The sequence below is a fragment of the Carassius auratus genome, chromosome 38 (assembly GCF_003368295.1).
Source record: "Carassius auratus strain Wakin chromosome 38, ASM336829v1, whole genome shotgun sequence".
In the NCBI taxonomy this organism is placed as follows: Eukaryota; Metazoa; Chordata; class Actinopteri; order Cypriniformes; family Cyprinidae; genus Carassius; species Carassius auratus.
Window position 1 is genome coordinate 19,767,943 of NC_039280.1, and position 22,276 is coordinate 19,790,218.

The following is a 22,276-nucleotide window of genomic DNA, read 5'->3' on the forward strand; positions in this document are numbered from 1 at the left end:
AAGGCTGAGGATGTGTGGCCAACATCCAGATGTTTCCTGGTATACATCCTCAAGTGCATCACACCTACATGCGCTCACCGACACATGCTGCCACGCTCACAGGTGCGGTGCAGATGGTTTGCGAGGACCGTGATGGTGGAAGGAGATAACTGGAGGAGAGGACAGAATACGAAACATCACTGAAGCAAATGCATGAGATAAACACACATGGGCTCGTGCAGCGAACAGACTGAGAGGGTCTGACTTCCTCCCACTCTCAAACTGGCATCCCAAAGCTGTGACATCAACTAACGTCCCCCTCTGGGACGGAAAAATAGACATCAGACGTGTGAGAGACAGAAGGACCAGACTGAAGCAGGAAATCAGGAGAAGAAACAAGACAATCCTGTTGCTTTGTGCAGTTTTGTCCTTTCAGTGTCAGTCGGTTGAATGCATTAGAAGTTTTCCAGAATTCTCTTCCATCCCTTTCTTTCTCTTCGAGCTTGTATCCTCACACTGGTAAAATCCAGATTCTTTCACACCTGATTTCATCCCTTTCAGAAAACACAGCTGTAGGAACAACAGAGGTTTGCTCTTTTTCTTCTTCTTCTCCTCTCAGTCTTTTTCCTCCTCCTTGATGCAGATAAAAAAATTGTGCCGTGCGGTGAGAATGAGATCTTGTGAGGGAGGAGTGTTCACCCTCCCATCTCTCTCTTGCATTCACAATCTCGCCCGATCTCTTTCACGGTCTCTCTCAGCGCTCTGCTTCTCGATGGATGTACCCATCTCCCAGCATGACTGACAAATCACGGCACTGATTTCTCCATGATCCCACCCTCCTGTGAATGTCAATCAGTTTCCAGGCTCTCGAACGTGATAATCCTCACATCACACTTCCATAATCTCATTTTAAATACGTTTAATGTAGAAAAGGTCTGTTCTAATGTATAATGACAATAAACCTGTTGCTTGAATTTATTATCATGTTAATTATAATAACTAAATATGCTAGCACTCAAAATCAGCATTAAACTTTTAGTTTTTAAAACTGAGTTAATTTTATTGGCTAGGAATACCATTAAATTATAAAATTACTTATTCATGTATTCATTAAAAAATGTAAATAAATCAATCACTTTTTAAATCGATAAAGACTCAATTGAAATGTTTATTTAAAGCATTAAAATTGTATACAAAATGCAACAATAAATAACTGATAAATCACTTTAAATGAAAAAAAAAACTTCTATGTAATTATTTGTAAAATGTACAAGCCATTTCTAAGTGAAAACTTTTTTAAAGAATTGTCAAAGTAACATGTAGAAATTAATGTGAAATTTCACAATTTCTTGTAAAACTTGCTCCAATAATCTTGTGTCTTATTTTTTTTTTTACAGTTATTACATAAAGCTTGTACAAACTGCTTTATATCCATCAGCCAAATGATTTAGCCATTTGCCAGATGAGTAGCAAAATATAATTGGACAGTCACACATGGGAGCAGCCAATGAACAGTCGATTTATGTTATCAATGAGAATTACGCAATATAACAAGTCACTGGGAATATAGTAGAAGCAGTGAATTTATTTTGGTTGGTGTGGTTTCTTCTGGCACTCTGCTCACTGATGCAACCTGTTCTCTCTCTCTCTCTCTCTCTCTGTCACAGACAGCTCTGGGACACTGGGCATCCCATAGTCTGAATCCAACTTTATTTAAACGTGACCTGCTTTTATTTGGCCACTGTCTCCAGGCAGCCAGCAGTTATCCATGACCATATTCTACATCCCTAATGCTACCCAATACATAAACTACTTATTAATAAGCAGCAAATAACAAGTTTATTGAGGCAAAAGTTGTAGATAATTGTGTTAATAGTGAGAATTGTACCTTAAAATAAAATGTTTATTGTTATTTCATGCATTAACTTAAAGAATTGAATTAAAGAACAGAATCTTATTGAAATGTTACCAAAAATTGCAAGATCAATTATCAAAACAGAATTTTCACAGCTTGATGCTGTAAATTGTGTAGTGACTAGTGGGAGGAGCATAATACATAATTCAATGATGCATTTGCGCATATTCATTAAACTCAACCTGGGAGATAACAGAAATTAAGCTGTTGAAAGAACTAACCCATAATTTGCAAATTGAAAAAAAAGGATCAAAAGAGATAAAGAGGGACAGGAGAGAGAGAGAATGAGCAATTTGTAACGCATTTATGAATAATACCATGACAAAACCCTTATTTCAGTGAGAAGCCATGTGGCAGCCAAATTCCCATCTGTCCTCCCTGCCACCCCTGCTGCTGCTGGCATGAAGACAGACTTCACACATGTTTTCCACAGCCATTAACTGTCATGAACCACACAGCCACTGAGAGCCGAACCTGTTGGCTCACAGACGTCTCTCTCTCCTGCCATCTCTATCTGTACTACATTCAACCCTAAACCCGCTGTAATATCAGGGCAGACAGAGATGAAAAAGAGGGTCAAGAGACTAAAATTATGGGAAGGAATAACCAGATAGCTAAGCAATTCACTCCCAGAACCTGGTTATCCAGACTAACTGTCTTTATTCGGCAACTGTGTGGCCTTCACACCCCCACATGGTAGGAGGAGAGAAATGGGGAGAAAGAAGACCAGAGCTGAGAAGAAGAGAGAGAAGAAGGATGCCATTCCTCAATCAAGGCCAGAGATAAGGAGGACTACATAGATATAGATATAACCTAGACAGACAGGGCTAAGTACAGTTCAGCAGAGTATGTTTTTGCCGATTATAGGGTGAAACAAAGAGCAAGATGGCAGATAGTTAAACGCTAGAGCGAGAGAGTGCAGAAAACTGTGAAGAGCGTAAGGGGGTGGGAGGTGATGGAATAGAGCGAGGCACTGAGTGAGAGGATGGAGGAGTGAACGAGGGATGAGTGACACACACAGAGAGAGAGAGAGAGAGTGGGAGGACCGAGCGCTTGAAAGGCTCCCTGTGATTTTAAAACACATATTAGCAGAGTGGTTCAGGTGCGGTCATCATGTGGCTATTATTCTTGTGCAGCGTGGCCTGTAATCCAAGAGAAGGGACTAAAATAGACAAACCCTGAGCACCAGAACATTGGACAACAGGAAGTTCACTGACATCAGCTGCGACAGAAACCCCCACATGGCTGATTTTAGTCACAACACTCAACTTCTGAGATTGCAAACAATAAAACAATAATTTCAGGCACAGCGTGCATCCAGTGCAGCATTATAATGCAAAACTTCATCTTGTAGCTATGACCTCAGAGAATGGTTCTACCACAACTCCAAAAAATATAAACTATAAAAAGTGCCTTTTATATTGGCATTTACATGCATAAAATTATTCCGATAATGATGCACATGAATATTCATGGACAGCATTTAAATGTACAAGAATATTCAGATATAAATCAGATTATTATTATGATTATTGACTGACAACATTGCAGGTTCTATACATTTAAATAAGGCAACTGACATATGCCTGTAATTTTTTTTTTTTAATCAATTCTCTACATATCAAATCATATCACTTACTATTTTTATAAAAATAAAAAATGCAGCATTGGTGAGCACAGTATATTTCATTCATAAAAACTTAAAAACTCTTATCAATCCCAAACTTCTGAAGTTTGTAGTGTATGAACATCAAAACTATTCTACTGTGAGTGATAATGAGCTGATTATTTACTGTTCAGAATTACTAAAATGCATCATATTAAATGCCAAGATTTTTCCAGAAGACAGTAGCAGTAAAAGAATGTGCATATCTTAATTTATTTCCAATATGCTGATTACACAGGGATATTTCATTGGCTGTGGTGCAGGTGAATGTCATCTATGGCTTAAACACAATTAGACCTTAATGGGATAATTCAATATGCAAAAGTTTTCAGTGTGTGAATGTGTGTGAATGCTTGGAAACCCTACAAACCTTGAGAAGATCTTTGGGGAAGTTTTGGCCATCATTTAGCCCCTCTAGGTTACTAATGAACTGCATGCAGGACATCCTCTTCCCGACGTTCTGAATGAGAGAGAGACGATAGCATATAAATTGACTGTCAGCTGACGCACTGACCTATTTCACAGTTCCTGTGCACTCAACAACACTTAAAATATAGAGTACACACTACGCAGTGGGCAGTAAACCTGTTAATATTTTGAGCAAAAACATTTCTGCCTCCCCTGAGAAAAGTTTTTACTATTACATTTATGGATGAATTTCTATTTTTATTCCTAACTGTAAAACCGACACTCCTCCTCATTCCCCCAGGGGGGAGAAGAGCTCAGAGAATAAAATCCACCCTAAAAACACAGTTCCAGCTCCCTTCACAGAGACTCAAATCTTATACATATAAAAAAATAACTGTAGTAATTTCACAATAAACACCTCATTATAACTTTTATAATGATTTATTTTTTTTGTTTTCCACAAAACAGACATGGATATTTCAGAAATGTGACTGGAATTCATTTTAGAAGGTCAACTTTTGCACAGCAAAAACACATTGAAAAATCTTATAAGATAGATAAAAGAGATAAAAAAAAATGTATTCATGCTTATAGCTTACTGCATATAAGTCAAATGTTTGGTGTATGTTTAAAACCTAAATTCATGAAGTATCTGAGAATATTTTCCAAGTTAAAATAACCTTGGGATTTTCATTTTAACCTGCATATGATTAGTTTTTTTTGGTGGTTATGTGTTTATGGTACATCAGATACATCTCAAACTCACATGACCATGCAGATCAGTGTTGAGCAGCATCAGGGCACAAGTCAGTGTGTGAACACAGTCTGAAACACATAGGCACAGAACTCACATAAGCTCATAAAGTCAGAGAAAGAGCACCCCATAGTGTTAGTTATATTGTAATACACATATCAGATGCACAACAAATGCACATTCACACACACACACACACACACAATGCTGGCATAGCTGACCTTCATTTACAATAGTGTTGGGGTTGCACTGGAGGTATCTTTTCGAAAAATGGGATAATACTCGCTCCCTCTCTTGTGTCTCTCCCATTAGGGCAAACTGTCTCAAAAACACTCTAAGAAACAAGAACGACAAAAGACAACGAGAAAAACAGACTTGAGTATTTGAATAAACCTGTTGAACAGGTGAAATGAGAGCAAATATTGACTTAACTACACATGGGAGGAATAGCTAGCTCACCTCAACGCCTGATCCACCATCATCCCTGAGAAGTTAAAACAACTGAGATACTCCTCCGCCACTATGTGACTGAAATCATTGCTGCAAAAGTCATGAAAAGACAAAAGCGTAAGAAAATAAGGTTTTTGGGCCTCATACTAGGAGTTAAAAAGTCAATCCCAATTTTCACAAATAAATAACCTAAAAATTGTCCAGAATAATAAATATTTATTATTTGTTTTTAACTTATAAAATTTACATTTTTAAAATACAGTCCACACTGTGTATTTAAAACATGGAGTTTATTATTACTAAATTTAACTTTGCTTCACAAAAGCTCAAAAAATAAAGAAAGAGGAATTAACTAAAACAAATGCAAACACAATTTCTTAGTATTTATTAATAGTTAAAATGGTCCTCACTTCTTGCTCAGGTGACGTGCCACATCTGACTTCTTAAATCCATCCAGATTGTACAAACGTTTGGCCAGCCGTTTTGCAGCTTGGAGGTCAGCTTTGTTGCCATTGGCCAGAGTTTCAGTGCTGCCCACAGCCAATCGCTCAGCCACGTCTGGATCGGATTCGGACACCGGCCGTGATGGCCTCTCTCTGGAACGGAGGACAAAATAAATGCATGATGTCTACATGAAAGGTGACACACATTTATTTGAATATGAGTAATAGCACTACTAAGGAAAAGTAAAAGTGGTATACATTTTATTTGTAAAAAGGCAACCTAGATATGATATGTAAATATGCTTGGGCTTAAAATAAGCCATCATAGACAACTACACAATATAAGAATACTGAACATATTAACACGTACTATTCGCTAAAGCAGTCAAATCATGAGGTTAAATTTGTTCAACTTCTAGCTCTCACGTCTGAACCTGATATTCTTAGCACTAGCAGTGTGATGTAAATAGAGTCTATCTGATCTACCTATACAGATTCTTTCCCAGCAGATCAACTCAGTCCACCATTCAAAGAGAAACCAGCTTTTAGTAACTAAAAAAGCATTGCTAACAAACTATTTCGAGTGCATAAACTTGTATATTTGCCCTTTGTACACTATACAAAAGCACAAAGGCTTGGCATACACACACAAACATAGAAGTTTTAAGCTGATATTCACATGTGAGAGGACAGAAAGTATATAAAAAGTGTCGAATATATGTTAAAAACATTCCATTCTGTCTTAAATCAAAAACCAAAGCGCAAAACTCTAATAACACAAAAGGTCTGAAAAATCAAAACAAGAGCGGCTACCCAAAAAGTGCTTAAAAAAGCATCTACTCTACCTCAGTGAGCCAACTCTGCCTTTAAACCACCGCATTCCAAAGTCTGTTAGATGCACGAGAACCAAAAAAGTTCATGCCACATGCGGAGCACCCCTGTCATCTGTCTTTGGTTTGTTCCGAAGTTCTCCATTCCCAACCTACTCCGACCGGATAGTTCACAAACAAGACAGGGGAGGAGACTCGAAGAAAGGGAATGAGGGCAGATTGTTTGTTCTTCAAACAATGGACAGATAGAAACATGGTAGAGAAAACCAGGAAGAAATATAGAGAGCTTTTCCGCCATGGCTTCTAGGATGTTGGAAGAAAGCTTCTACATAGATACACAGTGACTAAAAGACACACCTTTGTTAAATCTTTTTGTATGTCATACATCAGCTGATATATTAAAAGCCTGGGTTGGAATAACAATAACATGACACACATATCATATCTTGTCTGGTGAGGGCAATTAAAGGAGAAAAAAATGCATGACGATGCATGATGATTTGTTACAAATGCCGGCACATATTTCTACACTGTACAGATAAATGCTTCTAAGTGGACATGTTCACACCCACTAAATACTGGGAGGTATACAGGCAAACAATTATCTCACATGTGGTGAGGCTTTACAACATTCCAGTGCTTTGTAAAAAACCTTTAACACACCTCTCTTTAACGTTGCATGACAAGATTTACATACCAAAGGAGGAAAAAGGCTGCATAATTCAAACATTTTTTGCATGACTTGATAAAGCCTTAGAGTATCACATACCAAGGATATGATATTACCTTACACTGACAACGAGTTGCACCCGAATTTTAGGTCTTGGCTGGTAATGAAAACACGTAATGGAAAAATATATGGACTATATGTCCATATATTTACTGTATGTAACGGACTATAAGTGAGCTGAAGCTTTAAAAGAAATTTGTCTAAATGTGTTTGACAATGTGTTGAGGATGGTGTTGAGGATTGCAAGATAAATATAATTGTGATATATTATTAATATTTTAAGTAACAATGAAGTAATGTTCTGTCAGATTATGATGTTTAATAATCTGATAAACTGTGAATTGCCATAGGTATTCACCAAACACCTGTTGAAATTAGATAACTAATACTAAAACTGAAAAAAAGCCCTAAAATAAAAACTACACAAACATTTTAATAATGACAATAAAATTGTCACGTTCGGTGATACAGGAAACAAGGAGAGATCCAAGTGCAGGTAAGATGTGTATTGAGGGGCAATCCAGAAGGGTAAACAGTCCAGGCAGGGTCAAAACCAGAATATCCAATAAACATGAAAACAAAACAAGAACACACGGCAAGAGCAGACTATGGATTAGTATAACACATAAGACATTAAATAAGGACTCCGTAACACAGACTCAGACAGACTGGGTATAACTACACAGAAGGATGATGGGGGAACTGGAGACAGGTGGGGAACAATCAATTAACTCAAACAAGGAGGAAGGTGACCAAATAAGGGAACAGGAAGTGATAAGGTGACAGACACCGTGGGAAAGGAGGACACCTAGTGGAAACCCAGGGAACACAACCAAGACACTGTGACAGTACCCCCCCCCCCCCCTCTACGGAGCGGCTCCCAGACGCTCCACGACAGACACAAAACAGAGACCAGGAGGGAGGCAGACAGGTGGAGGCTCAGGGGGAGGGACGGAGGGCCAGACTAACAGAGGGAAACAGGGACAGAAGTGAACACACAAAACAAACAACAACATGAAGCCCCCCCAGGGCGGAGCAGGAGACCACCACATCTGTGTGGTGGAGACTGGAGTCCCCCAGGGCGGAGCAGAAGACCACCACAACCGTGTGGTCCGGGCGGAAGCCTCCCAGAGCGAGCAAAAGACCACCACGTCCTTGTGGTCAATGCCGGATTCCCCCAGGGCGGAGCAGAAGACCACCACACCCCTGTGGTTGAGGCCAAAGCCCTCCAGGGCGGATCAGACCTCCGTGCGGCCGGACCAGCAGAACGACGAAGCTTTGGTAATACCCTGGTGTTTTTACTGGACTCCAGAAGATCGGTGCTGGCCTGACTCTGCTCGCGAAGATCATTGGTGACTGGCACTTTTTCATGAAGATCACCGGTGACTTGACTCAGTCATTGAAGGATGCTGTGGCGCTAGACCGGTGGCCAATTTGGGCATTGGCGCTGGGTTAGCGGCCATCTTGTACTGTGGCGCTGGGCTGACAGCCATCTTGTGCTGTGGCGCTGGACCAGTGGCCATCTTATGCTGTGGCTCTTGACCAGTGGCCATCTTGTGCTGTGGCTCTGGACCAGTGGCCATCTTGCGCATTGGCGCTGGGTTAGTGGCCATCTTGTGCTGTGGTACTGGGCTGGTGGCCATCTTGGGTTGTGGTGCTGGACCGATGGCCATCTTGGGCATTGGCGCTGGGTTTAACGGCCATCTTGTGCTGTGGTGCTGGGCTGGCGACCACCCGGTGCTGTGGCGCTGGGCTGGCGGCCATCTTGGGCTGTGGCGCTGGCTCAGCAGCCATGACGTGAACTGTTTTGGGAATCTCTAGGATCTTTGACAGCATATCGAAGTAATCGAGAAATGTGTCAGCGGCCATCTTGGGCTTTGGCGCTGAACTGGCAGCTATCTTGCACCGTGGCGCTGGACTGGTGACCACTTTTGTGCTGTGGCGTTGTGCTGGCGTCCATAATGCCTCGTGGCGCTGGGTAGATGGCCATCTTGTGCTGTGGAGCTGGGCTGGTGGCCGTCTTGCTTCGTGGTACTGGGTTGGCGGCCATGTTGCCTCGAGCCGCTGAGCTGGCGGCCATCCTGTACTGTGGTGTGAGGCTGGCTTCCATCTTGCCTGGTGGTGCGGGGTTGGTGGCCATGCACCGCAGCGGTGCTGGGTTGGCGGCCATCTTGTGCTGTGGCGCTGGACCTGCGGCCATCATGGGCAGTGGCACTGGCTTTCTCCATCTGCCATGGTGAGACGGCGGCTCTGGTCCCTCCCACATGAGCCCCGAGTCGAAGGGGGGCCATGGTGGAGAGCGGTGCTGAGCTTCCTCTCGCCCACCTCCTCCTCTGCGACCTCCCCTAGTCCCGCGAAACACGACCAGGCGGGTTCCCTCAAACAGATTGCTTCTCTCCCGCTCGGTGGCTGGGGAAGAAGTGTCATTTGTGGATCTCATTTGTGATGGAGTCCTTCTGTCACATTCGGTGATACAGGAAACAAGGCGAGATCCAAGTGCAGGTAAGATGTTTATTGAGGGGCAATCCAAAAGGGTAAACAGTCCAGGCAGGGTCAAAACCAGAATATCCAATAAACATGAAAACAAAACAAGACAAGACAAGACAAGACAAGACAAGACAAGACAAGACAAGACAAGACAAGACAAGACAAGACAAGACAAGACAAGAACACACGGCAAGAGCAGACTATGGATTAGTATAAGACATTAAACAAGGACTCCGTAACACAGACTCAGACAGACCGGGTATAAATACACAGAAGGATGATGAGGGAACTGGAGACAGGTGGGGAACAATCAATCAGGAAGGTGACCAAATAAGGGAACAGGAAATGATAAGGTGACAGACACCGTGGGAAAGGAGGACACCTAGTGGAAACCCAGGGAACACAACCCAGACACTGTGACAAAAATTAATTGTTAATAAAACTGACGAATGCTAACAAATATAATAAAAACATAATCTCTTTAAGGTATCGCAATGATACTATAGTAACACTGATAGAGACAATAAGTTAAAAGGTCTATATTTTTCTACTCACCGGTATATGGCAGGGTGGGGGGCATACATGTAATTATCCTCCAAGGCCCCACCCCCCCAGCAGAGCACATAATGAGCCATCACCGTAGCCCTGCCCCTTCACACCTCACAGAGCCAGCTGACAGGAGCATCCAGCCTGACACATTCTCCACCTTTCCCTGAACCTCCTTTTGTCCAGAACTAGCCCGAGGAGGCTTAAGAAGAAATCTGACCCTCTGCTTCTGCAAGTCCCTTGAACTCTCACTGCTGAAGTCTCTAGTTGCCGTGTTGCTGATTTTTTTTTTATCCTACTACAAACTTTGACAAGCTCTTCTTGTGCCCATAGCGAAATCAGAGGCTTGATACAGCTGTTCATCTGCTTTATTTTCTTTTGTTCTTTCTCGTCCCACCGGCTGTTCCTGCCTTATGCTTGCCTGTTTGTGATTGTGAATGCGTGTTCTTCTCTTGTCAGCTGAGCTATTTTTCGCTGGTGGATATGGTCTGTGTTTCCTTTCACAACAGTTTACTCCCCCTTTTCCCCTCTTTCCAACCCTCTCTTCCTCTCTTTGTCTTGCCTGGTTACTTTCGTCCCTCCCAGTAAACTCTGTCCGTCTCAACATGGTTCTGTATACATAGTTTGTCTCATTAACAAATGATTAATATGTATAGATCTATAAGAAAAAATAAAGGACAGAATTATGTGTTAGAATAATGCTTTGTGTTTCTTCAGTATCAGTGACTTTTTAAATAAAATATTGGACAGATACTGTACAGCCCTGCTGAAACAAAAAGAGTTCCCTACTCTCTCTATTTAAAATGCTGAAATCACACACAAGTCGGTCTGCTCTCACCGATGAGACCGAGCATGTCTGGCGAAGCTCCAGGTCTATGTGCCCCTACGGCAGGAGAAGGAATGTAGCAGATGAGCCAGGTATCAAAGCAGACAGTGTTGGCTTTCAGGCCCTCTTAATAACCACAGTAAAACTCAGATAAAACTTCCAGACAATGTTCCTTATTGTAGGAGACTTGAAAACCTTATGCCACATTAAAATGCCAGTCTTAAAGTTACAAAACACTATAAAACACTGCGGTTGTCACACAACTCTTACCATTTTTTCAAAGGTCAAATGCATGTATTTTCTACCATCTGCACTATAAAAAATATTTTCTTGATCGGCATTATTGTCTTTTTTTTTCTTTTTTTTTGATAAAAACATATTTAAATCAACTTAAATAGACAAAGTGTTTTGCCTCCATTTAAAAATAATAAATCCAACATAAATCTAAATTTATTTTGCATACAGAATAAGAAAAAACTATTTGTTGAAAAGGAAAATAAATGTAAGATTTGGTCTGTCTTGCCTGGAATGTAAGAGCAGGTCTTACTATCTTTTCATACATTTTCTTTCAGAGTAAAACCAATAATTTTAAATTCAATGTTTTAAGTTTGAATGTACAGTTTTTTTTTTGTTTTTTTTTTACTGGAAAACAACATAAAAATGCTGATAATATTTGCAAGTGTAGACTTGTATGTTTTCGTGCCTTTAAAAATGAACACACCTTTTCAAGAAACTTATATATAAAAAAAATGAAACTAAACTAAATGTCTTTGAACCTGAAAACAAAATTAGTAGGCAAATTTACATTTTCATATTGTCTTAATTCTTTAGAATTAGGTGATCATTAATTGTGAAAGAGCATATGCTTTATGGAGAGGGTTGTCAACCTTGATGGCCTCATTGGAGTGAGTCTTTCTTGACGTCTGAATACATCACACACACACACACACACACACACACACACACACACACACACACACACACACACACACACACATATACAGTATATATATATATATATATATACATATATATATATATATATATATATATGATAGTATTATCTTTCAGTTGTAACAGCACAACCCAATTAGACCCTACAATGCAAAAGAATCATCAGAAATAAGCAAATATCATGTGAGAACACTGGAAATTAGACAATATTTTCAGTATAATTCTTCTTATTAAACCTTCACTTTCTCTCGCGTTTGATCAATCACACTCCTAAATGCTTACGCAGACAGAGTAGTAGCAGCAGATAAATACAGATTTTTTTAAAAAACTCATTTTATAGCACTAAAATGAAATAGAGAGCTTCGAACAGACCCACTTGCACACAGGCGCAACAGTGATGCTTCATTTCCAGGTCAAGGAATGTGTCTATCAAAAATTCAGTAGCTAATGAGAATATATCACTGCTTGCCCCCAACAAAGATTTGTGCCAAATTGGCAAATGAAAATTTCTGAAGCATAAATGAAAATTTCAAAAGCGTAAAAAACATTTTAGAAGCGCATTTGTAAGTAAGCCTACATATCAGCAAAAGATAGAGAAGAAAACAGTAAGCGAAACATGCAATGTATTAAACGCAACCAAATATATATATTTTTTTTTTTTACGGTTTCAAGGACATTTTATACAGTTTCAATTTATATTTTTATAAGTTTAGTGAAAAAATTACATACATTTTTATTGTCACAAAAATAATCCCATAGACTCAGAGCTATACTCTGATTTATTCTGACAGCAGACAGGAAGGAGAACTAGCAGGAGATTATAGGCCTAAACACAAATCTGACCCTGAGACTGTGGGTCAGTTACAGCACCGGAAGGATCTTATGCAGTCATGAGAACGTATTTGTTTAGGAACTTCATCCTTATATGACTGCTTGCTACATATAGTTGATCAAAACTATTTCTGTGATTTTTTTACATTACATTCAACAGTGGCATCTTTGAGAGAAAATGTATTTGGAGCTCATTACAGGCCAAAACAGATCGTCTAGAAGACAAAGTGAGCTGGCATCTCAGAACAATCAAAGCTCAGCACTGCTCTCTACTGGTTAATACTCAACTGTAGATTCTTTCTTTTTTTGTAAACAAATCTTAAAACTGAAAGCCCATTAAAACCATTTTCAGTAAACAACTGGTTACTCAAATATGTCTAAATGACCAAATTAGATAGAGCTATGGGTACCATCTGTCATCAGAACAGCTGTTTGCATTTTGAGAGCAACCAGCAGGAATGAGTTTGTCTTTGTGTGCGTGTGTGTGTGTGTGTGTGTGTGTCTGCGCTGCCAGCTGTTCCTTTTCTAATGTGTATAATTACTATTATTCTTCCAAATGTTTATTTCACCAGGGGGTTCGGGGGGTGTTTACACTACACTAACATATCTGTTAACATGCAGTGATGAGATATTTATGGAAAATATAGCCAGACCGCAACTAACCTTATAGCAGCATCTGTGTCAGAATCAGGCCTGCGGGCTTGATCAGAGCAGGATTCACTGCAGAATGGACTCTCTTCTTCATAGACACCGCTCTGGTCCTCCCTGTACAGACACTCTGTGGGATCAGACACAGCTGGTGGTTCAGGGGACGTCAGAGGAGCAAAGTTCAGTTCGATGATCTGCTTGGCACTCTCGCTGATCTGACTCTGGATCTCAGGAGTGAGGGTCGGAAAGTCAAACGTGAAGACTGGTGGGCCACTAGGGGTGATGTCTTCACTATCCAGGCTGCTGTAAGAGGTGCCCTTAGCTCGGTGTGACTCCATAATGCTCTCAAAGTGTCTGCTGAAAGAGTCCGAACCGTCTGATGAGATTCGGCAGGGGCTGGTGACAGAGATGGGAGACTTCAAAGCCATGTGGCTGTCAGGATGGCAATCTGGGGGACTATAAGAGAAACATAAGTCATAGATGTGTTCATATGAGTGGTTAGTCTGCCTCATATAAAATGAATTAAAATGACGCCAGAGTACCTTCCTAAGATTTAAATGGTTTTATTAATGAAAATTCAAGTTTATTTGTATAGCGCTTTTTACTATACAAATCATTGCAAAGATGATGGAAAAATAATAATAATAATTTAACTGGCAAGTTAATACTGCAAAAAAAATAGTTTATATTATTTTATTTTTTTTAAGTTGACACTTTAAATTACCACTATTTTTCTACCCAGCATAAAAATACATAAAGAGAAACTACTGAAAAGATGGTTGTCAACAGAATAAAAAAAGTGTAATTAGTCTGAAGATTTCCAACAAACCTTTAAAATGAAAGTTATACTGTATATTTACATTTATACTACAGTATTTTTCTTAAAACATCTGCCATCCTGGACGTTCCCAAGAATACAGACCCGCTCTAATTTACCCCAAAGTCTTCAAAATGGAGGAATCTTCAACATATATCTTAAAGTTATCAACTCTTGCCCATTTTGTTGTTATTATGGTCAAGTGAGAGTCCTTTCTTGCATTCAATGGGATATGGATTGTGGATATGTGTGTGAATTCACAATTGTAATCTATTCTACACTCACCCTCTTAGCAGTCGACTAAACACTTCATCTCCCTCGGGTGAGGCATTTTGCCTCTTTTTGTCGCCTTGCATCCTCACACTGGCCCAGCTCACCACCTCTTCATCTTGCAGCTCCTCCTCTCCATCTGTGTGTGGGCATAGCACTTCCTCCAGGGGGCTGCTGCTGGTGGTGCCTGAGGTGCCCAGCACACTGCGGTTGCTGCCAAATGCAGAGTCCACCTCCTCCTGTTCTGCCAGCATGACCTCATCAAGGTCTGTTTCCCTGTAACAGCGCAGAGGCACTGCATCTATGTCTGTCTCTGAATATTTCACACTACGTTTTATGATGCCCGCCTTATTAGAGGTCCCCACTGCGGGATGATGGTTTTTCAACTCCACGTCGACTTGTTGTACATTGTGGCCTGGGAATTTCGAAGAGCCAGTTGATTTACAGAGTCTTGAGTGTGTTGTTTTAGGCTTTACGGGGGTAGACAAGGGTGGAATGGGTGTCGGAGATTCACTGGAACAACCACTGGAGGGTGCAGAGGAGGAGCCTGGAATAAGGAATACCAAAGGATTGAGAACTGTTTGTTTACAGTAAATTGTTTTGGCCACATTTTTATTCTATTTGCAGAAGTTATTATCTAAATGGGTTTAAAAATAGGCGTTATTAAATTTACAGCTGGTCTATTGGTAAGCCCCACCCCCCTTGGTTATGGTGCTCCTTGGACAAACAAATGGAGCTGCTCACTGTCTCACAATAACAGCTGTCAGTGTGGAAACCTTGTCCAGCAAAGTTTTTGAAGAATTTTGGACACAGGAGTGTGAATTAAATATTCCATGGAGGGACATATAAAAGAATAAATATGGTCGGTAAATCGAAGCAAGGGTTTACAGATCACAGTGCAAACTGGAGAAGTCTCAAATTACGGTCGTCATGATCATGGATGAAAATATTCCAGATCAATACTGTTTCATAGAAAATGTCAGCATGAATGCACTGTATGTCGCTTTGGATATAAGCGTCTGCTAAATGCATACATTTATTTTTATTTATTTATTTAATAGCATTGACTAACTAACTTTAATGTTAGCTAATTTTAGCCAGAGATACCTTGCTGAAACGGGATAATGACATTAACGTTCTGCTTTTTACTTGTTAAAAACATTTTAACTTGAGAGTATGACAACCAAAATATTTAAGTTTTGACTTCATTGGGATTGGGGTCGAATGCTTAGGGGTTTAGGAAATAATTCCAGTGTTTCTCTATGGTGCTGGAGCCTAAAGATGTCTGACCTCCACTCCCTGTGCAACTGATACTCGTCTGCCATTGGCTCATTTGCATTCGACAGGAGGGGCTTACCGATAGGTCAGTTGTTTGAGTATGGCACTATCAACGCCTAGGACAAGAGTTTGTTTCCCAAGAAATTCATATATTGTTTTTTAAAAATTGTAGCCTGAAACTGTTTTGGATAAAGGTATTTGCAAACAGTATGAATGTCAAGGTAAGTGAAAGAAATAACCACCTAAAATAAGCATTTCTTAAGAATAATTCAAGTGACTCATTCTCTTCCAACCTCTCTCTTTGACACCAGTGAATTGAAAACACCTACACACAGTAAAGAATTCACAACTCAATTAACCTAAAAATAACCCATCTGAAGGCTACAGGAATTACAGTATACATAAAAACATAAAACCACAGCTAAAATCTAGCAAAGCTGAAACATATATCATTTGAAAGGTCAATTTAAGTAAAAAGAAAGTATAACACATTAGGAGGAGATGAGAAAAAAAACAGAGCACAGTTTAACAGAGAAGGCAAATCCTAATGTCATGCTTTGGGGATGAGGCTTGTTACATAATTGGATTAAGCATTCATAATGAGGCAAACAGCTTGTTTACAAGAAAAGGCAAATTAAATAAATAATAATGACATTTCAGAAAACTGCCTACTGGAAGTCTGAGTTGGTCATCTAAGAAATTCTCACCTTTTGTTTCACGTTGATCTTGTTGATCAGTGTGGGACCCAAACAAGAACTCCCATTTGGCACGAGCAGTCTTCTGTGAGTGCAATGAAGGCCTCAGTGAAAATGGTCCACTTTCAGACTACAAACAAAAACTGAGTTATCAGACAGCAAAACCAAAAGTGAATTAATGCATGAGATGAACTGTAAGATGTGTACCAAGATCTGTATGCCTGTGTTTCCAGAGTCAGGACTCTTCTGGCTGGTTTTGCTAGATGTCTCTGATGATATGCAATCTTTCTCATGTAGAGTACTCTCTATAAGGCTGCCTGTGACCCCACTGGAGCTCTGTGATGCTGTAACACTCCACTCCTTGTTAGTCCTAGTGTCCGCTTTCATCTCATTTTTCTGCACTGGGACACTACAATGAATCTCTTGGGAGACTGGTGTTGTTGACCTATTCCTCTTATGACTGTCCATCTCCCTCAAGTTTCCATTTTCTCTGGGTAAGCACTCCTCTATCCCATGCTTTTGCTGAGTGGTCCAGCTTGGTGTCTCTAAGTTAGGCCTTGTGAAAGGTCTCCTGCTGCTATCTGGGCTGTCTTTGTGACCTCTGAGTGTCCCATACTGCCTACGCTCATAGCTAGGTGTATGATTGTCCCTTGTGTACTGGGAAGGCAGGTGCCGATGCAAAGTCGGGCTGTCCTTCCCAACCAACTGTGTTCTCTCTATCCGAGGGTCTCTTATGGGAGAGGATGATATGACATCTGATCGGTTCAACCTTGCTGGAGCTGCCGGAGATGAACTTCCAATGTGGGGCAAAAGAGGGGTTGTTTGAACAGAGTGGTGAACAGTCTTGATAGACTCTTGTTTCCAGTTGTGCTCCTGAGCAGGAAGGTTGCAATTAGAGTGAGTTTCAGGGCCCTGGAAGCTAGAATAGAGATGAGGCTCTCTTGAATGTCCCAACTGGGAATTGTCAGACCTTACTGTGTCTGTTGATGATGGGGTTGGGGATGGAGACCTCCTGGCTTCCATATGTATGGAAAGTTTGGTGGCTTCTTCGGCTAGTTTACGAGCCATATCGGGACTTGTGCTGCACCTTCCACTAAGTTGGTTAGCTCCTTCTTCTACCTTATTTTTGAAATTAGCCAGGTTAAAATTAACTCTGTGGGCTTGCCGTGGACTATCAATTATGGAATGACTGATTTGTTGATAGCTTGATGGTTGAGTTAAAGTCATAGCTGGTACTTCGTGTTGAATAGCTGTAGGCTTACCAGATGGTAAATTTGGGCGATACCTATACCCTTGCACTCTTTGGTTTGAGACCTCCTGAGTGTTTGCGGTTGAGTGGGACATGTTAAAGTAAGCTTGTTTGGCATGGTTAGACAGTTGGTCTGTAGCAGGGCTCCTTGGAATTCTAGAAAACTGACTATTCCGCTCATGGTCCATTAATTTTGCTTTAGTGGGCAAGGTTCTAGAACTGCATGGTATCACTGGTGATCCAGACCAAGACCGACAGCGGCGCTGCTCTCCTGTCCTGTCATCATGACTTCCATCAAGACAGTTGCCTGCCAGTTTTTGTCTCAGTCGAGGGGAACCAAATTCCTCCAATGCTCGATGTGTAGCTTCTCTGGCAATGGAGTCTAGAGTTGCCCTCCTAATGCTGGGGGTACCCATATGTGAGTTGCCTAAACCTTGACTAAGCTGTTTTGAATTACAGTTGTTCATGGACTCCAAGCTGTTGAACAGCACTGGGTCACTGGGCCTTTTCCTAAGGTGGAGAGGGATAGCTTTTTCCTCCATGTTTCTGTTGAAAGGATTCTGAGGCTCGCTATTGCACAAAGAGCTATACTGACCCTCTACTAATTTAATTTGAGCTTTTTCAATGTAACTGAAAGTGGCAACAGATCGCCTTCCTTCATCTCCTACCTTCATCTTAGTTGGGCTGAAAGCTTTACGAGTTCCACTGGGAGTCGGAGGGGCAGTAAACCGTCCTGACAGGTGATGTTCCCTCCCAAAGAAGGGGTCACGTTCAGAAGGAGCACACACCAAATGACAAGTATTTGCAGCGGGATCTGTCTGAAGGGCAGACAGTAACTGGTTTAACTCATTATAAGGTAAACTTTTCTGGTGTTGGGTCAACGGTTGGTCTAAGCCATGTCCTGGATGTAGCTGAAAACTTACAGAGTGTCTAGATGTTGATTTATTACAGGCCAAGCTCTGGGTGCTGCTTCCACCTTTATGCAGCACTCCACGTGGGGACGTCCGGCCATGTGGTGCATTAGGGACACCAAACTGCGATGACTGAAGGATGTCTGGTGCTGTCAACATGAGGGAGTCTGTTTTTTCCACATCTCCCAGGTCTTTTCCTTCTTCATCAGTGACAGATCTCACTTCTACATACAGGTGGAGGATTTTACCTGACTGAGACATAACCGACCAAAAACAACCTGCAGATCTGTCCTATACCACAACACCTGTTGTCTGTAATTGATTAATCACTCTGGTCATCTTGTATGCTCTAGAAGTCTGTTGCCATTCACATATGAGAGCTTGGATGGGCTCCAATTTCATTCTCAAAATCACCTATAAGAGACAAACAAGAATACGTATTTCAACTTTAACATTACATAAACATTTTTTGACCAGTATAACTCACTCTAACATAAATACTAGCAATGTGTTATAAGTCTACAGTATTTTGAACTCTCATTAAAGTATTCAAATAACTCTCATGATAACTCTAAAGCAAAAAAAAAAATCTGAAAGGACTAACCACCTTGGCTCCTCTTGTTAATACTGTACTCCTCCAAAACAAGCCGACTGTGTTAACTGAGGGCAAGAGGATCTAAATGTGTGACATGCTAATTAAAGAATGTAAAGCAAACTCCACATACGTAAGCACCACGGCATTGCTGGCAGTCTCTGCCTCGCTCCCTCTTCATATTGCAAAAACAGTGGTAACTAAAATCAACTGTAGCTCTCTCAGAGGTATATTATTATTACCTAAACAGAGATACTAATAAGTACTTCTCTTGCATAGTCAAGAACATATTAGCTAGCACACTCATCATCCTTACCGAGGAAACCCTTGCTGGTTAGGTTAGCTGGGACCGGCATCCAAAACATAACAAATCCTTGTGACCATACACATAGAACCCCATATATATCTTTCTCCTGTAATGCATTCAGTGCGGATGCATTCAACTGCAATCACCTTTACAAAACCTCAAAGTAAGCTCACGTTAAATGAAATAAACCTACTGCATATCCCAATAGCCCAGAAGAGAAAGCTGATCATTACAAAATGCCTTTGAGGCTTTGCTCTCTTTGATGCTCATAAGCCAGTCTAACCTCTCACATGCTAGTCTCACACAGCTGCTTGTGTTCTGTCAGCTCTTGTGAGAGAGGGGAAGTGTGGCTGCGTTTGGATGTGTGCCAGGTGTTGCGCTCAATTGACTGAGTCGTACGCACTCAGCATCATGACCACCACTGCAGTTATGGGGGAGGAGGCAGGGAAGTATAGTACATAGTTTTCACACACATTCACATGTAGGGAAGTTCTCTAGGCCTTTCTTCTCTGTTTCTCTAACATACACACACACACACACACACACACACACACCATAAAAATCCTTGAAAAATGTTATGCATCACATTCACAAACCAGACACTAATAATGCCACAGAGTCAAACTACACAGACAGGTAGGGCGACTTATACATGAAATAACTCTCAGCTCATAATTGCAGTCAGTCTGAATGACAGAAGCAGAGCGTTTGGATGTGAATAACAGATTTTCACATTCAAAGCCTTTCCTTACTGCAGTCCTCCTGCAGTGCTTTAGCTGAAATTGACTATACTGTATGCCTAGTAACTTTACCTGTTTTACATGTTCCAATGTAACCTGTAACAACTTGAAATTGATCCCCCTTTAATTAACTCGTTGGATCAAATTCCTTAACTGAAAGAACACACCACATTCATGACAAAATACTGTCAGATGTTTGTTAGAAATTAGCTACAAATATATGTAGATGCCGAAAGCCTATTACTTTGTTTATAGTGCTACTTTAATATATTTTTTAAATAATAAAAACAAAACTAACAGTTTAGATTAAGGAACACATATTCACTATCAACTAAAAGTTTTCCCCTCAATAAACACCTATTTTGCTGCTTATTGATAGCAAGTTGTTGTAGTTATTATGTATAGGCATTGGGTATCCACTTTTTTTCTATAAGAGTGGATGCGGCCATTTGTAAATTGAATGTGTCTGGCTTCCGGTGTCATCCGCTTCCAGTTATTTTTGGCTGTACAAAAACGGCTCGTTTTGCTTCTTGATATTGCAAATTGGTGTATCTTACCATATTATTTTATTCTATTATCTTAGTCATGAACACACTGGTTTGCATTGGAAACAGTTTTACCATTTACTGCACTTTGTTATTATTCTCGTTATTTCCCTTCAGCAGCTAATGAACCAGATGTCTTGTACATTTACAGAAAACTGCTTACTTCCACGTGGAAAAATAAGGTAGATAAGGTTAAGGGATCTTGAATAATGTTATGCAGAATAAGCCTTTATTATGTACTAAAAACTACTAATAAACTGTCAATATGCTACTAATAATCAGCTAGTTAATTGTGTTTTTCTATCTAAAGTGTTACCAAGTTGTTGTTTTTTAACCCACAAATTTGATAATTTTCATGATGAGTTATCTTTGAAATTAAACCCAACAGTTTTATTTTAATTGAGAAAAAAAAGAAGAAAAAAAAAACAATTTAGCTTTCATATCTTTAATTTTCCCAAAGAGTGAAGTATATGGTTTAATGTTAAAATATATATATATATATATATATATATATATATATATATATATATATATATATATATATATATATATATTATAAATCCTTCTAATTTTCATTCATTGCAAAGCACACCCAACATGTTATTATTTTGACTTTCCCAGTAATTTAAGTCATTGGCGTACTATTTAATTTCTTTAATCACTGAAAATGACAAAACCAGTTAAGGAAAGTTGTTCAAATGCATATATTTAATATATCTACTTTCTGTTAAGCAGACCTACTTTTCCTCTGCAGCTAATAGGATTCGTCCAACCCCTCCTTCTGTCCTCACTCCTGTAACTGTTACATGAACAGGCACATAGAAACCAATTACAGTCAAACCCCTCCCTTTACCTGTTAACTCCCCTCTCAACCGCTACACTGCAGCAGTGGGAACGCAGTAAATTCCCTCCTTCAGAGTCTTCAGAAAAAGATGCTATTCATGTGTATGAAGTCTCTGTGCCTTCCTCTCTTCTCCACAGAAAATAAAAAACAGCTCTGGCCAGCATTACTGGCTCATGCATACTGGATTTACGCCACCCACACGAATTAGTGCGTCTTCTCCAACGCCACTCCCCCCCACACCCCCACTGAAAAACTGTCTTAGCCCAACAGGACTTCCTGCACTAAACCTGTCACTCATGTTCTTAAAACCCACCTCATTCTAGAAATAAGCCAATCAGGTGCACCAGCTCTCTGTCTGTTCTGCGAAGTACTGCATTTCGCAGTAACAGAGTGACAGATGGTAAAAGGTTCAGCTCACTCTGCAGAGGGGGGCCTAGCCAGAGGGAAAGCCCTCTGTAAATAAGACTTATACAGTAACAGGGGTTGAGAAAAGGCCACTGGGATTACAACTAGTGACCTGAACTGAAACAGTCCTGAGTCTCAGCAGAAACTTTTGTGAAT

General features: G+C 40.4%; 1 protein-coding gene across 1 annotated transcript in view; it reads right to left on the bottom strand.

The window, feature by feature from the left end:
* The window catches only part of psda (pleckstrin and Sec7 domain containing a), a 30,220-nt gene extending 8,285 nt beyond the window's left edge, over window positions 1-21,935 (bottom strand). Inside the window, exons 1-10 of the mRNA XM_026224641.1 lie at window positions 21,725-21,935; window positions 16,735-19,101; window positions 16,540-16,657; window positions 14,570-15,101; window positions 13,483-13,923; window positions 5,583-5,768; window positions 5,182-5,262; window positions 4,944-5,056; window positions 4,735-4,793; window positions 3,931-4,020 (exon numbers count right to left, since the gene is read on the bottom strand). Coding sequence (XP_026080426.1) covers window positions 3,931-4,020; window positions 4,735-4,793; window positions 4,944-5,056; window positions 5,182-5,262; window positions 5,583-5,768; window positions 13,483-13,923; window positions 14,570-15,101; window positions 16,540-16,657; window positions 16,735-18,948 — 3,834 coding nt within the window. The 5' untranslated portion in view covers window positions 18,949-19,101; window positions 21,725-21,935. The remainder of the gene's footprint in view (window positions 1-3,930; window positions 4,021-4,734; window positions 4,794-4,943; window positions 5,057-5,181; window positions 5,263-5,582; window positions 5,769-13,482; window positions 13,924-14,569; window positions 15,102-16,539; window positions 16,658-16,734; window positions 19,102-21,724) is intronic.
* Window positions 21,936-22,276: the final 341 nt, after the last annotated feature.